This window comes from Bos taurus, chromosome 6, assembly GCF_002263795.3.
Source record: "Bos taurus isolate L1 Dominette 01449 registration number 42190680 breed Hereford chromosome 6, ARS-UCD2.0, whole genome shotgun sequence".
Taxonomy (NCBI): domain Eukaryota; kingdom Metazoa; phylum Chordata; class Mammalia; order Artiodactyla; family Bovidae; genus Bos; species Bos taurus.
Genome location: NC_037333.1, coordinates 108,692,596 through 108,708,865, shown reverse-complemented (window position 1 = coordinate 108,708,865; position 16,270 = coordinate 108,692,596). Strand labels below are relative to the sequence as shown.

At 40.6% G+C, this 16,270-nt stretch overlaps 1 protein-coding gene across 2 annotated transcripts in view; it reads left to right on the top strand.

The window, feature by feature from the left end:
• Positions 1-11,265: 11,265 nt before the first annotated feature.
• Positions 11,266-16,270, top strand: part of RAB28 (RAB28, member RAS oncogene family) — a 97,975-nt gene continuing 92,970 nt past the window's right edge. Inside the window, exons 1-2 of one of the 2 annotated variants that reach the window (XM_005208311.5) lie at positions 11,266-11,566; positions 16,045-16,141. In XM_005208311.5, coding sequence (XP_005208368.1) covers positions 11,492-11,566; positions 16,045-16,141 — 172 coding nt within the window. In that variant the 5' untranslated portion in view covers positions 11,266-11,491. 2 annotated transcript variants of the gene reach the window in all.

Genomic DNA, 16,270 nt, shown 5'->3' with positions numbered 1-16,270 from the left:
TTTCAGAATAATTTTTTTCCCTTTTTTTTTTTTTAAATTTCCTTACTTCCTACTTTGCTTTTCAATGTTTCTACCCCCTCTCTTAAGGGTCTTATATTCTATAAAGCAATTTATAATTTGCAATTTATAAAAATTTAAAGTGAAAGAAAGTGAAAGTCACTCAGCTATGTCTGACTCTTTGCAACCCCAGAGACTGTAGCCTGCCAGGCTTCTCTGTCCACGGGATTCTCCAGGCAAGAATACTGGAGTTGGTAGCCATCCCCTTCTCCAGGGGATCTTCCTGACCCAGGGATAGAACTGGGTCTCCCTGATTTCAAACAGACTGTTTACCACCTGAGCCACAAGGGGAAGCCCATAATAATTTAAGATCTACTATGTTTTAGCTTGCTAGATCATTATGAGGATGAAATTAGATCATGTATATTCACGTTCCTCATAAGGTATCTGGTTCATAACAGGCACTCAAAAAAAGAGAAATTCTTTTATATGCAAAGGTAGCATAAAGAGTAAACCATAGAGCCTATTATACAGAGTGATGTAAGTCAAAAAGAGAAAGATAAATATTATATACTTTTTAAAAAATATTATATACTAATGCATATATATGGACTCTAGAAAGATGGTTCTGATTAATTTATTTGCAGGGCAGCAATGGAGAAACAGACATAGAGAACACACCTATGGACATGTTGGGCGGGGGGACGAAGGAGAGGGTGAGATGCATGGAGAGAGTAACATGGAAACTTACAATACCATGTGTAAAATAGATAGCCAATGGGAATTTGCTGTATGACTCAGGGAACTCAAACAAGGTCTCTGTAACAACCTCTGGTGTGGGATGGGGAGGGAGATGGGAGGGAGGTTTAAGAGGGAGGGGACGTATGTATACCTATGGCTGATTCATGTTGATATTTGGCAGAAAGCAACAAAATTCTGTAAAGCAATTATCCTTCAATTAAAAAATAAATTAAAAAATGAGTAATCCAATGAAGTCATAATTCCATCACATGTCAGGGTTTCTGCAGAAAAACAGAACCATTAGAGAGTGTGTATATGTGTATGTGTAAAGAGACAGAGAGACAGAGAGAGAGGAACTTTATGGAATTGGTCCACCTGATTGTGTGAGACTGGCATGTCTGAAATTTTTCAGATGGGTTCCTTGAAAGAAAAGTTGTGACAAACCTAGACAGTGTATTAAAAAGCAGAGATATCACTTTGCCAACAAAGGTCTGTAAAGTCAAAGCTAGGGTTTTACAGTAGTCATGTATGGATTTGAGAGTTGGATCATAAAGAAGGCTGTGCATTGAAGAATTGATGCTTTCAAATTGTGGTGGTAGAGAAGATTCTTGAGAGTCCCTTGGACTGCAAGGAGATCAAACCAGTCAATCTGAAAGGAAATCACCCTGAATATTCATTGGAAGGACAGATGCTGAAGCTGAAGCTCCAATACTTTGGCCACCTGATGCGAAGAGCCGACTCATTGGAAAAGACTCTGATGCTGGGAAAGATTGAGGGTAGGAGGAGAAAGCAGTGACAGAGGACAAGATGGTTGGATGGCATCACCGACTCAATAGATAGGAGTCTGAGCAAACTCCGGGAGATGGTGGAGGACAGAGGAGCCAGGCATGCTGCAGTCCATGGGGTCACAAAGAGTCGGACATGATTTAGTGACTGAACAACAGCAACAACAAAGCAGACTGGACACTCAGGCAGGATTTCTACATTTCAAGCTTGAGGTAGAATCTCTTCTCCAGGAAACTAGTTCTTCAAAATTTGACAGTCACACAGCATGTAGTATTAACCCATGGCTTTTCACATATTAGGGACTCTATCACATTTTATTGAATTCATTTGTATTTTTAGAAACATGTTTCTCATGTATCACCCCAAACTTTAATTTATCCATATTTAGTCAGAAAGTTTATCCTCTGTTTACTCAGCTTCCTAAAAGGATATTTTAAAAATATTACCATCACTGGTTTAACCGTATAACTTAACTTTGATTTATCAGCAAAACTCATTTGAATATTTATATTCTAATGTGCTTAAAGTGAAACTATTAGCTGCTCAGTCGTGTCCAGCTCTTTGCGACCCCAAGGATGGTAGCCTGCCAGGCTCCTGTGTCCATGGAATTCTCCAGGCAAGAAGACTGGAGTGGGTAACCATTCCCTTCTCCAGGGAATCTTCCGGACCCAGGGACTGAATCCAGGTCTCCTGCATTGCAGTCAGGTTCTTTACTGCCTGAGCCACCAGGGAAGCCCAGTAAATAAAAAATATCAAAATAAAAAACTTTAATAATAGGGTCTAACACAGATTTACTAACACAGTTGTACTAAGCATTGTTGTTCAGTCGCTAAGTCGTGTCCAACTCTTTGTGACTCCATGGACTGCAGTACCCCAGGCCTCCCTGTCCCTCACCATCTCCCAGAGTTCGCCCAATTTTAGGTCCATTGTATACATACATATATTGCATTGTATACCTACCTATAATGTATGTATATATAATATTGACAAACCCTATAAAGAAAGAATATTACTATAATCTCTGTTTTATAGATGAGGAAACCGAAACTCATAGAATTTAAATTACTTGTTTAAGCCCGTAAACTTGACCACAAATGAAAATTAAATTTCTTTGACTCTAGGCAAGTCCTTTAACTACTCTGCTTGAGTAGATCTTCATGTTCTTACGATACGAATTTATCTGAGTTATAATTGCAAAGGCACTGAGAAAACTTTAAATACATTCTGAATCAAGACATTTATCAGTAAATTGAAGTCTTCACATATGTAAGGAGAAATTGAAATCTTTTTCATATGAATTTTGTATAATGGAGATTTAAGTATTGAAAATCACTTGCTTAACTGCTTTTAATATTTCTTTCTCTATTGGAATTTTTTAGTTTTGGATTTTGTTTGATGTGTACAGTTTTAAAAATCTTTATTGAATTCATTACAATATTGCTTCTGTTTTATGTTTTGGATTTTGGCCATGAGGCATGTGGGATCTTAGCTCTTCAACCAGGTATTGCGGAGAAGGCAATGGCAACCCACTCCAGTGCTCTTGCCTGGAAAATCCCATGGACGGAGGAGCCTGGCAGGCTGCAGTCCATGGGGTCGCTAAGAGTCAGACACGACTGAGCAACTTCACTTTCATTTTTCATTTTCATGCACTGGAGAAGGCAATGGCACCCCACTCCAGTGTTCTTGCCTGGAGAATCCCAGGGACGGGGGAGCCTGGTGGGCTGCCGTCTATGGGGTCACACAGAGTTGAACACGACTGAAGCGACTTAGCAGCAGCAGCAGCAGCCAGGTATTGAACCTGCACCACCTGCATTAGAAGGCGAAGTCTTAACCACTGGACCATCAGGGTAGTCCACAGTTGTAGAGTTTCTGAAATAATGTTGTATACAACATTAATTCTATGCCATCTCAGTACAATAGAACTTTGGTCAAATAAGTTTGGGAAATTTGGGTTAAAAAAGTCCAAAAGAGTGCTCTTTGCAATATTCTCAGAGTCTGTTAGGCTCAAGTGCATCATCGTGTTCCAACAGTGGGGTAGCTATAGCTGTTGGCAAACTTTATTTGAAAAGCAATTCATGGGACTAGTGTCCCAAAGGACTTGCCTTTGGAAAATGCTATCCTGAAGGCAAGATGGTGTTTCCTAACACCATCTTACTTGTCTGAATGTCTGAAACCTAATTTTAAAAACATAGGTAAACTGGAAATCCAGATGATTCAGCTAAGGGATGATTACAGGTAAAGCAGTTATGCTATATAGAGGAGAGCTGCAGAAAACAAGGTTTCTGAAGGGATCAAAGCAAAGGATATTATGTCTTGGAGAATATCTGTAGTGCTGCCAGTGCATGGAATCTGGAAATTCAGATTTTCGTTAATACTCACGGAGTTCTCTATGCTAGTTCTTGATGGCTGGGGAAATGCCCATCCCCAAAGCTCCCACGGACATGTTCCAGGTAGTATTTTGCATTTCTACTGCAACTTTTAATTTTTGGAGGATGTTTTGACACGTATTAGCTTATTTAACTGTGTCAGACTCACTGGTAGGTTGTGATAGGTCTGGTTTTCACAGCTGTGGAGGTGATTTGAGAACTCTCCTGCTTTACAAATTTTGGGTTTTGTCTGGAGCTTTGCTTTAGCAATCAATGAAGCACATCCCCAAGCAATGAGGCAGAACTGTGGACAGCTGGGAATCTGCAGCTCACACACCAGCCTGGGGTTCTCTTACAAACAAGATTTTTTTTTTTCTTTTCAAACAAAGGCTCTTAGATGATTATGAAACCAACAGCTTTTCTATATTAGTGGAATCTTCTTGCCACACAATAAAGTTCTCATCTGCGCACTGTGAAAAGGGTTGTAGGTAACTAGTCTTTTGTTGTTATTGATGTATTTTTGCATGTTGTTTTTCTGACTGCAACATACATTCATGTTTACTATAAAAAATTCATAAAATACAGAAATATATTACATGGAAAATGATAGTTTTCTATAATCTTGCTACTATTAATGGCTATAAATAACTTGGCTTAGAGTCTTCCAGATTTAGTTTTACTGTGCATTTGCTATCAACCATATATGTGTATCTTTATAATTTTTTTTGCCTGGGCCATGCAGCTTATGAGAGTTTAGTGTCCTGACCAAGGATGGAACCTGGGCCCTAGGCAGTGAGAGTTTGAAGCCCTAACCTCTGGACCACTGGGGAATTCCCCAGTGTCTTTATCATTTTAGTTTCAGAATGACATACAAAAAATTGTAGTAATTTTTAAGAATATACCTAAGTGAAGTATGAGAAAGTGGACAAACCAGTAAGCAACCCACCAGCCAAGTAAAAAAGAAGAGAGTGATACCAGTACTCTAAATGCTTCTTTCGTGCCTTGGTCTTCATCATTACCCACTTCTTTCTCCCCAGAGGTAACCATTATTTTGACTTTTAATACCACAGGGGTTTTCTTCAACTTTATGTAAATGGAACCATGGAGGATGTACTCATTTGTGTCTGGATTCTTTCATTCCACATTGTATTGATGAAATTCTTCCATATTGTAATGTAGCAATTTATTCATTTTCATTGCTGCATGATATCTCATTATGTGGATATGTCACAATTCAATGGCTGATGGACATCTGGATATCTTCCAGTTTTGGAGTACTGTGAATACTGAACATTCTTGTGCATGTCTTTAGATGCATTTTGACTGCATAGAGAAGGGGATGACAGAAGATGAGATGGTTGGATGGCATCACTGACTCACTGGACATGAGTCTGAGCAAGCTCCAGGAGTTGGTGATGGACAGGGAAGCCTGGTGTGCTGCAGTCCATGGAGTCACAAAGAATTGGACACAACTGACTGACTGAACTGAACTGATTGGACAGATACTAAGAAATGAAGTTATTGGACTATAAGTGAAGTCTCTTAGTGACGATGAATGAGGAGAGTGGAAAAACTGGCTTAAAACTCAACATTTGAAAAACTAAGATCGTGGCATCCAGTCTGACCACTTCACGGCAAAAAGAAGGGGAGAAAGTTGAAAAAGTGACAGATTTCATTTTCTTGGGCTTCAAAATCACTGCAGATGGTGACTGTAACCATGAAATCAAAAGACACTTACTCTTTGGAAGGAAAGCTATGACAAACCTAATTGTTGTTTGGTTGCTAAGTTGTGTCTCATTCTTTGAGAGCCCATGGACTGTAGCACACCAGGCTTCCTTGTCCTTCACTATCTCCTGGAGTTTGCTCAAACTCGTATCCATTGAGTCAGTGATGCTATCCAACCATCTTATCCTCTGTCACCCCAAACCTAGTCAGTGTATTAAAAAGCAGAGACATCACTTTGCCAACAAAGATCCGTATAGTCAAAGCTATGGTTTTTCCAGTAGTCCTATATGAATGTGAGAGTTGGACAATAAAGAAGGTTGAGTGCCGAAGAAGTGATGTGTTGAATCATGGTGCTGGAGAAGACTCTTGAGAGTCTCTTGGGCTGCAAGGAGATCAAACCAATCAATCCTAAAGGAAATCAATCCCAAATATTCATCGGAAGGACTGATGCTCAATCTGAAGCTCCAATACTTTGGACACCTGATGCAAAGAGCTGACTCATTGGAAAAGACCCTGATGCTGGGAAAGATTTAAGGCAGGAGGAGAATGGGGCAACAGAGGATGAGATGGTTGGATGGCATCGTCGACTAAATGGACAGAAGTTTAAGCAAACTCTGGGAGATACTGAAGGATATGAAGCCTGGCATGTTGCAGTCCATGGGGTCACAAAGAGTTGGACATGACTGAATGACTGAACATCAACAACCAGAAGGTCATATATGTCCAACTTTAGTACCTGATGCCTAACAAGTTGCTGAAGGAGTTACAGAAATTTATGCTTAAACCAGCAGTGCATAGAATGCTCCACATTTTCAACACTTGGCAATGTCAGTCTTTGCAATTTTATTCTGGTGAGGGTATAGTGGTAGCTCATTGTGGTTTTCCTTTACATTTATCTGATTATTAATGAAGTTAAGACTTTTTAAATGTTATTGGCTATTTTTTGAAATGTCTATTCAAGCCTCGTGTCTAATATTCTGTTGATTTATTTGTGTCTCTTTCTTTTTTAACTCATTTATTGTTGCTTAGTTCCTAAGTGATGATGTCTGACTCTTTTGTGTAAACATTTTCAATTCTAGATACAATTCCCTTATGAGTTATATGAAATGAAAATATCTTCTTCCACTGTAGGGTTTTAATTTTTCATTTCCTTAAAGATGTTTTTTGATGAGCAGAGTTTTAAAATTTTAGTATAACTCATTTAATCAGCCTTTCCCTTAACAGTTGATTGGTTTCTTTTGGATTTTCTTTAAGAAGTCTTTGCCTACCTCAAGATTATGAAAATAGTTTTTCTAAGTTATCTTTTAAAACCTTTCTTATTTTTAAACTTAGCTTTATAAAATGCCTGGAATTGCTATGTGAATATGGTGTAGAATACAAGCTAGGGTTCATTTTTGTTCTATATAAATATCCAGCTGACCCAAGATAATTCACTGAAAAGAGAGTCCATTTTTCGTTGCTCTGGGGTGCCACCTTTGTGATGCAGCAAGGAAAAAAATGATCTCTTGGAACTCCAGTTATATATTTTAAAAATATTCTGTATATCTTCTATGGTCTTTTCTGTAATTTCTTCCCCACTGTGTTTGTGTCCTTCATTTATTTTCTTCTGAGTTATCTTTTGCCTTATTATTTATCTCTTCAACTGTGTCTAGCCTTCCCTGGTGGCTCAGATGGTAAAGCATCTGCCTACAATGCGGGAGACCCAGCTTCGATCCCTGGGTCGGGAAGATCCCCTGGAGAAGGAAATGGCAACCCACTCCAGTATTCTTGCCTGGAAAACCCCATGGACGGAGGAGCTTGGTTGGCTACTGTCCAGGGGGTCGAAAAACGTCCGACACGACTGAGCGACTTCACTATCACTATCACTAATCTTCTATTAAATTTACTCACTGGGATTATTTCTGTTATTATATTTTTTATTGCTACTTTCCACTTGGTTCTCCTTTACATTTTCAACTTCCCTGGCCAAATTCCCTATCTTGTTATATAAATCCTTTTACATTTCAGTTATTTAACAACCATTATGTCCATTATCTGGATGTCTGTGGGTTACTTCTGTTGTTCACAGTTTCTCTTGATTTTTGGTTACAAAATTTTGGATTGATTGCTAGATATTGATAGTGAGAAACTGTACAGATAATTTGACCCTCCTACAGAGCGAATGGAGAAGGAAATGGCAACCCACTCCAGTACTCTTGCCTGGAAAATTCCATGGATGGAGGAGCCTGGTAGACTACAGTCCATGGGATCGCAAAGAGTCAGACAAGACTGAGGGACTTCACTTTCTTTCTTTCTATAGTTCCTTTTGGAGAAAGAAATGGCAACTCACTCCAGTGTTCTTGCCTGGTGAATCCCATGGACAGAGGGGCCTGGTGGGGCTGCAGTCTATGGGGTTGCAGAGTCAGACAGGACTAAGCAACTAACACACACAGAGAGAATAGAGCTTTGTTTCTAATACTCAGCATCTCAGTTCAATGAGGAATTGCTGCTGCTGCTAAGTCACTTCAGTAGTGTCTGACTCTATGCAACCCCATAGACAGAAGCCCACCAGGCTACCCCGTCCCCAGGATTCTCCAGGCAAGAACACTGGAGTGGGTTGCTATTTCCTTCTCCAGTGCATGAAACTGAAAAATGAAAGTGAAGCGGCTCAGTCGTGTCTAACTCTTTGTGACCCCATGGACTGCAGCCTACCAGGCTCCTCTGTCCATGGGATTTTCCAGGCAAGAGTACTGGAGTGGCTTGCCATTGCCTTCTCCAAATGAGGAATTGAGGTGACACAAAAATTGGCTTCAGTTTCTGTGGAGGTGATCTATTTCCACTTCATCCACCCTAACTCTTAAGATATAGCTTTTCAGGAACTTAATTTGAAAAATTGGGACTGGTTTACAAATGTTCCTCCTTTTGATATGCCTTGAGCTTCACTGTTTCTGTTTTATAATTTTAATTAATTTATTTAGTTTTGGTTGCACGGGGTCTTCATTGCTTTGTGAGGGCTTTCTCTATTTGTTGGTGAGTGGGGTCTACTCTTCTTGTCATGCAAGGGCTTCTCACTGAGGTGGCTTCTCTTGTGGAGCACAGGCTCTGGGTGCTTGCACTTTAGTAGATGTAGCACTTGGGCTCGATAGTTGCGGCTCACTGACTATACGTGGTGGGCTTCAGTAGCTGTGGTGCACAGGCTTAGCTGCTCTGAGGCATGTGGAGTCTTCTTGCCCCAGGGACTGAACCCATGTCCTCTGCATTGGCAGGTAGATTCTTAATCAGTTTTGCCACGAGGGAAGTCCTCATTGTTTATTTTTTTAAAATTTGGCTGTGCTGAGTCTTCATTGCAGTGTGCTGTCTCTTCGTTACGGGCTTTTCTCTAGTTGTGGCGTGCTGGCTTCTCTTGTGGAGCACAGGCTCTAGAGCATGCAGACTCAGTGGTTGTGGTACACTTAGTTGCACTGTGGCATGTGGGATCGTAGTTCCCTGACCAGGGATTGAACCCAGGTCCTCTGTATTGGAAGGTGGATTTTAACTCCTGGACCACCAGGGAAGTCCTGACCTTCATTGTCTGCCCCTTCTCCCAGCTCTATGAGACTGTTAAAGGGCTATTTATTCTCTCTCTTGACTCTAGTCTTGAATCAGCAGGTACCTCCTGGGGAGAGTGGGCCTCAATGCTTGTTTTTAATTTTTGAGCTTCCTTCCTCTGAGCTCCATAATTACCCATGTCATAACTTGGTAATTCTCTGATATTATCAAATAGATTTAAAATATGTATAACTTTTCTAATTTTCCTCATCTATTTTTTTTGTGGAAGCTTATATGATCCTAATGGTATTTTTTGCCACATGAGTATTTAAAATTTTATGTACACCTAAGTATTTAATTTTTTGACTGAGCTTCATGCCATGCCTGTATGGCATGGCACTTAACTTTTTCTCCTAATTTTTATGATCACATCTAGTGATGTAGACAGTTCGTAGTGATGGTGGTGGAGCAGAGAAGGGAAAGGCTTGGGGACTAATAGCAACTGGGTAGTGACTATTGTGGACGGCTCTATCTACAGGTGAAGGGACTGAGACTCTACACTGGAGCCCTGGGTTTCAGGTAACGTGAGTAGAAAGCAGTGACACATCAATACGGACCATATCTAATGATGTCCAGGAGGTGATACCCACTAGTACTGAGTGCTTATTATATGCAAGCCATTGTACTGTTTTACTTTGCAGTGGTTACTTTAATTCTCAACCCTATGAAAAAAGCGGTGCCTCTCTTTTATAGATAAGGAAATTGAGGCTCAAGGTCACACCTCTAGTGAGTGAGGGTCTGTAATTAGAACTTCAGTTTGGCTGCCAGCATGAGTACTTGCTTACTCTTTACTGCTTTCCCATTTGAATTCCCATATTCTTTGAGAACTACTGCCTCTGAGCTAAGCTTTTTGTGACTTAAGCTTCCTAATTTGTAAAATGAGATAATTCTACCCAATTTATAGGGCTCCCATGAGGAGTGAACCTGATAATCCATTAAAAGTAATTAACAAGGAGACATAGTAGGCCGGCATTAATATTGTGTAATTTATCTGACTATGTTGAAAAGTTCAATAATGTTTTTTACCTACCCTACTGGACTGAGATCATCCATAATAGCAGTTCTCAAAATTTTAGGGTTCAAGGCCTCCCTTTACACTCTTAAGAATTATTGTGGACCCCCAAAGTTTTTATGTTGTTATAATTCTCATTATTCCATTGAAATGGGTACCAAGAAACGTTTGCCCCTTTAGCTCTCACTGGTGATGCCATACAGATTATGCATCCTCTGGAAAACTTCTAGGTATATTTGTGAGCGCATGAACGTGAAAAAGGAAAGAAAAATGAATTATTAGGAAAGTAGTTTCGTCTTTATTGGGACCCTGCAGGGTAACCCGGACCACACTTTGAGAACTGTGGCTCCAGCTTAAGCACTTCGTGAAGGAACCATGGGATTCCGCCGTTTGGCTAAGAAAACGCAGGATCTGAGAGGAGTAAAAAACGAGAAGGCTGCGCCAAGCCAACATTTCACTCTCGCGGCATCGCCCCGCGGCAGTTAAACTTTCTTAGCCATCTCTTGCTCCTCGGCGGTACTGCAGTTCTTCCGGGCGCGCGACCCTCAGGACCCATGCAGCCGCGAGGCCCCTCCTCCCCTGCGCGCGCTCCTCCTGGCAACTGGCGTCCCGGGCGCCCAGAGACAGGCCCCGCCCCGCTGCCTCATCTCCGGGTCCGAACTCCCTTGGCAACCGCGGAGCGCAGCCTCGGTGTCACCCCGCCCACCCGCCTAGTCAGGCTAAACCATTCGCTTCAGGGATCTCCACAGGGGGAGATGATGGAAACAGGGGGATTTCACAGAACGTCTACGCGCTACTTTGCCCCTGTTTTTTCTACCTAGTTTAAATTATACTCTTTTTTTTCCCTCTTCATCTCGCTAACGGTCCGTGCGAGGGGTAGTGTCGCGTCTCGCCCGCTCGGTTCAAAGAGCCCCCTCGGCTCAGGCCGGGACTTGGGCCGGCCCGCCAGGGAGGCTCGCGGTCTGCGCGGGTTGGCGCAGAGGCGGGGCCGCGCGCCCGACGTAGCGCGCGGTGGAGGCGGGGCTGTGCGCCCGACTTAGCGCGCGGTGCTGTGGGGGCGGGGCCGGGCTCAAGGGGCGGGGCGGCGGGCAAGATGGCGGCCGGCGAGTGATTCTTCCCGGATACTTCCAGTGGCCTCTGAGACACCGGGGCCGGGGGTGGGGGGAGTCCTGTCCCCGCTGCCGGCGTTCCTCCTCTCCCCCGCCCCCGGAGATCCCCCTCCTTCCCTTCCTTCTTCTATTTCGCGGGGGTGGGGTCGGTGGGAGGGAGGGTAGGCGGGCCTCGTTCCTGGGACACCATGTCGGACTCTGAGGAGGAGAGCCTGGACCGGCAACTGAAAATCGTCGTGCTGGGGGACGGCACCTCCGGGAAGGTCAGTCCTCTGGTGCGCCCGCCGTGCCAGGCCTGCAAGGAATCCCGGCGCGGCCCCGGCGCCCTTCGAACCTCCTCCTCCTCCCCGTCCCCCCGGGCGTCGCCGTATTTCCGCGAGTGCCTGGGAGTCTGGGCTCAGGCCCGCCAGGAGGTGGCTTGGGGCCCGACACAAATTAGACGCTTGAAGTCCGACGAGAGCTGTCCAGCTCCCTTTAAAAAAAAAAAAAAAAGTCATTTCCTAATCCCTGCCTGGATCGCGAACTCCTGCTTCTCTTCAAGACCTGAGCCAGCATCGCCTCCCTGGGAAGCTTTCCAGCTTCTCGCCTCTGAGGACTAGCAATGATTTGCCAAAACATCTTACCTGTTTTTCCTTTAGTCCAGGTCACACTTTGCGCCTTCCCCCAACCCCGTTTACCGTTTCTGATGCCTCCGCTGCACTGGGAGCTCCCAAGAGCTTGATTCTGGAATCAGGCTCCCTGGGTGAGACAGTTGGGGCTCCCATCACTTTACTGGTCGAGTCACTGGAGGGCAAATTGCTGTCCCTATTTGTGCTTCATCTGCAGGGTGGGTATGTTGATAGGGGTCGTTTCGGAGGGGTAATGTGTGCGAATCCACAGTAAATGTAAACATCTACATGCAGCTTGCAGGACACCGAGTGGACGGACTAAACGTTAGTTTCTGTGTTAGAGCATCATACCTGTTCATCTCTGTTCCCCAGCACAGCACCTGTCAACGCAAACATTCATTCAATAAATATCTCTCGAGCTCCTCTTATAGCCTGGGTGCTGAGGGCAGGGCTGCTGGCATGACAGATGGCATCCTTGCCTTAAAATCTGTCCTGTGACGACAGTTGATTGAATGAAGCGAGTGCGTGAGAATATCTGGCCGCCAGTCCCCTTTACCTCCGAGGCAAGGGTCTTTAACCCAGGGTTGTGGAGCTCCTGAAATGGAGCAAACATTGCCCGGTCCTGGCTCTTTGAAGACCATTGGTAAGATCTTGAAGGATTCTGGATCCGCCCCGCCCCCCAAACAAGGAGCAGAGCCTCTGCCCAGGGAGCCTTCACACCTGTCGCTTCTGTCAGTGGCGCCAACGCTGTCTGGTCATACTGCTAAAGTTTGTCTCCTTGCTTCTCCCGTCCCTTTTCCCAACCAGAAGCTCCAGAAACGCGGGTTTATTATTGTTACCAGTGTTCTGTTTTCCACTCGATGTTTCCGTGTGCCTGGTGTAGTTTGGATGCTGGTTTCTGTGGTAACCATTGCTCGATACCTCTTCCCTTGGCAGTTGGCACTGCACAGCTGTTCGCTTCTTTCGTGCTGAGATTTCAGTTCCTAGGGAAAGGTGTCATTCATAGGCAGAGTTTGGAGAATTCTGTTCATTTCTTTCTTGCCATCCGTGATATTTTGTTACTGATTTTTACTGTTGAGGAGAAACAATTCAATATTCTCTGATTACTTTTAAACGGTTTTGAGGAAGAAAAGAACTTGGGATCACTTTTCTTAGTCAAGTATTAATTATATGACTTTTTGTACGTTTATAACAACTTTTTGAGTGGATGAATTATTTTAAATAAGTCAACATTGTCTCTAACACAATAAAAACTTTAAGTTCTATTTTTATAGTTTTTCTCATCATTCGTATTTTCTTTTGAATGCCTTCTGATTTTTCACTTTCTAAATCTTTTTATCCTCCACACATAAAAATTTATTTCCTGTTTAAAATGATAATGACTATAATACTAATACACCTCAAAAAAAAGATGAAAGTTGTCCATTATCCTATATTCTGTCATAATTCTTTAAATTTTTATTTATTTTTTCTCCCAGTACTCATTTGTTATCATGCATGTATTTCTCAGTTGAAATCTGTTCATAACTTTCTACCTAGGTTTTTCCTCTAGCCTGTCATGTATTGTCCTCTTTTTGCTAATTTAGTGTGAATAATTATGACTTTTCATATCTAAAATTCTGTCTAATATGTGACAAAGTGTATTTTTTTCATTCTATATTATGGAATTAGGGATACTATTCTGCTCCAAGGGATACTGGTGTTCTTTAAGTCTTTGTCATGTTGACTCATCTGTTTTAAAATTGTAAAGATGTTTTTTCTCCCAGAAATTTCTGGATGCCAGCATCAGACATCTTATCTTTTTTTCATTGTTCTTATGTCAAGCTGCTATTTTTTTCCATGCCATATTCAGTTTTCAGATTATTGGCAGCTACTGATTCCCATTCTGTTTCTTTTACCATCATTTTCTTTTATGAATTCAGCCTCTCTTTCATTCTTACTTGTATCCTGATTTAACTCCAGTCCGTTTTTAGGCATCAGTTGTTTTTTTTTTGCCTAGTTCTAATCAGGACATATTTATATATCCTTACAAAAGCAATAGAGTATTGCGATGACCACTAACAGTTTATGCAAGAGAAGTTTAGCACCTCCTTCCATTAACACATTTTTCTATTTCTTTCCTGTTTTGATTCCTTTGATTCATACTTTGAATTTTATTATATATTAAGATTTTTTTTTGAGGCAAAATATCCTTTTATGGTGTCTTTTCAGTATTAGTAAAGGTAGTATGGTTAAAAATTGTTAGCAAAAGTTCACCAAACAAACAAAAAAAAAACTATAAAGAATCAGATTTGATAGATGGTTGCTCACTTCATAATTGTTTAAGAAAGGTATTTCTACAATGACTTATGAGAAATTATCAAATGAGACAGATAGCATAATATCTAGATAATTGGAGAGAAATTGCCTTTTTCCTGCTGATTCAGATGCTCCTCTTTAATTTTTGTAGTAAGATGTCTGGAGATGATGTAAGAACCCATTTTAATATTCGTTGTTCCTAATGAGCTATACTTTTGACAAGTCATACTTTATTCCAATTGAAAATTCTAATTTTATATGTCTCAAAAGTGTGAGGGTAGGGCTTTCAAAATCCAGAAGTCCTATTTTTAGGAAAAGAAACACTCTGCTGAAGTTACATGTGCTTTGGATTTCTCTTAGACTTATGAAAGTGTTTCAACCATCCATATATTAAACATTTTGAAATATCTGTAATAGTATAAGTAGTGTTAATTATTTTTCTTTAGAACCCTTAGCCTCTTCATAGATAGTTTTGTGCTCTAAGTTAAATGAGTTCTCTGGCATAAACAAGGCTAAATAAAAAAAGGCTTTAAAAAGGAATGCTTACTTTTTTTTTCTTCTTATCTCTCAGTTTTTATGTTATCAAGGAAGCCAAATGAATTTTCATTTTGGTGTAGTGAGTTTATTTCTCAGAGTGTAGCAGAACATCTTTCTTATGGTGCTCAATATATATTTGACCAAATATTTTAGCAGTTTCTTACAAATGCTGATTATTTAAATATTAGATGAATTGGAATTAGTGTGTGCAAATTGTCATTTATCTGAAAAATATGATTCTTATGTCAAAGGAATTTTAGGGTTTTTTTGAAAGAAAGTTTGGCCCAGTTTTCTTTTGCACTTATGTCATAATTATAATAAGCTATCTTGCAAATTTTAGATTTCATTATTTTAGGAGTTGACATCTAATATTACTTTTAAAATAAAAAAGAGTTATTCTTTGAGAATCTGTCTTGAAGAGCAGAAAAGCTTAATGACGCTCCCTTTCTCTTCTTTTAGGGGATGTTTATAAATAAATAGTGCATTACAAATGTTTAAGGAGCTTTTGAGTTATTTCACTAGAATGATTAATTATTTGTTTGCATTGGTAAGAAATGGTTCTGTAAAGAAACTAGAGTTTTGAGTGTAACTTTGATTATTATTTTAAAAATGTAGATATATATTTGTTCTAGTTATAATATTCTTGTGACTGTTAAGCTTTCTACTTCTTGAATATATTTTTGCCTGCTTAATATTAATCTTAAAAATTTCAATTTCTTAATTTAAAAGATAAATACTATGAGTTCTATAGAATCATTTTCATTTACCATTTTTAATGCAGAAAAAAATTAGACACATTTCTTAGGGGGAAAGAAGAAATTGTATAAACAGGTTCTCCTTTCCTTAATTAGCTTTACTTCTTATTAGCTGAGGATACAAACTACTCAGATGTTTGACCTCAGAAATGAAACATCTGTGAAAGCTGTGTTGAGCTGATATATAGGGGCATATAAAATTCAGATCTGTACTCATGTTGTTTTAGTTTTTTCTGTTGATAAATAGAAATTCTAATTTCTAGCAAGGAATAGGAGGTTGACAGTCAGGAGATATAAGGAGATTTAAAGAGATTTAGCTGATTAGTGTGTTGTTGCCACTGATAGCTGGTTGGCAAGTGAAATGTACTTGGTGGAATGAAAAGTCCCTCTTCCCCTTGTAGTTGATTAGAACTGCTTAAAGTTGCTTGTTGGTATAATTGGAGTATAAATATTAAGATTACTTAATAAGATATAGTAGTGATTTTGTTTACATTTCTAAAGCCAAAGACATTAATTTTGATATTCTGTGCATCAATTTTTTAGACCTCCTTAGCTACCTGTTTTGCTCAAGAAACTTTTGGGAAACAGTACAAACAAACTATAGGATTGGATTTCTTTTTGAGAAGAATAACATTGCCAGGTAAGAGACTAAAATGTCTTAACATAGAAAGTTGTTCGTTCACATCTGACGATAAGAGACATAAGCAGAAATGTGTAACATTTGGGTACTGTTTCTGTGTGAAAATATATGTAATCAGTAAATGTGTCT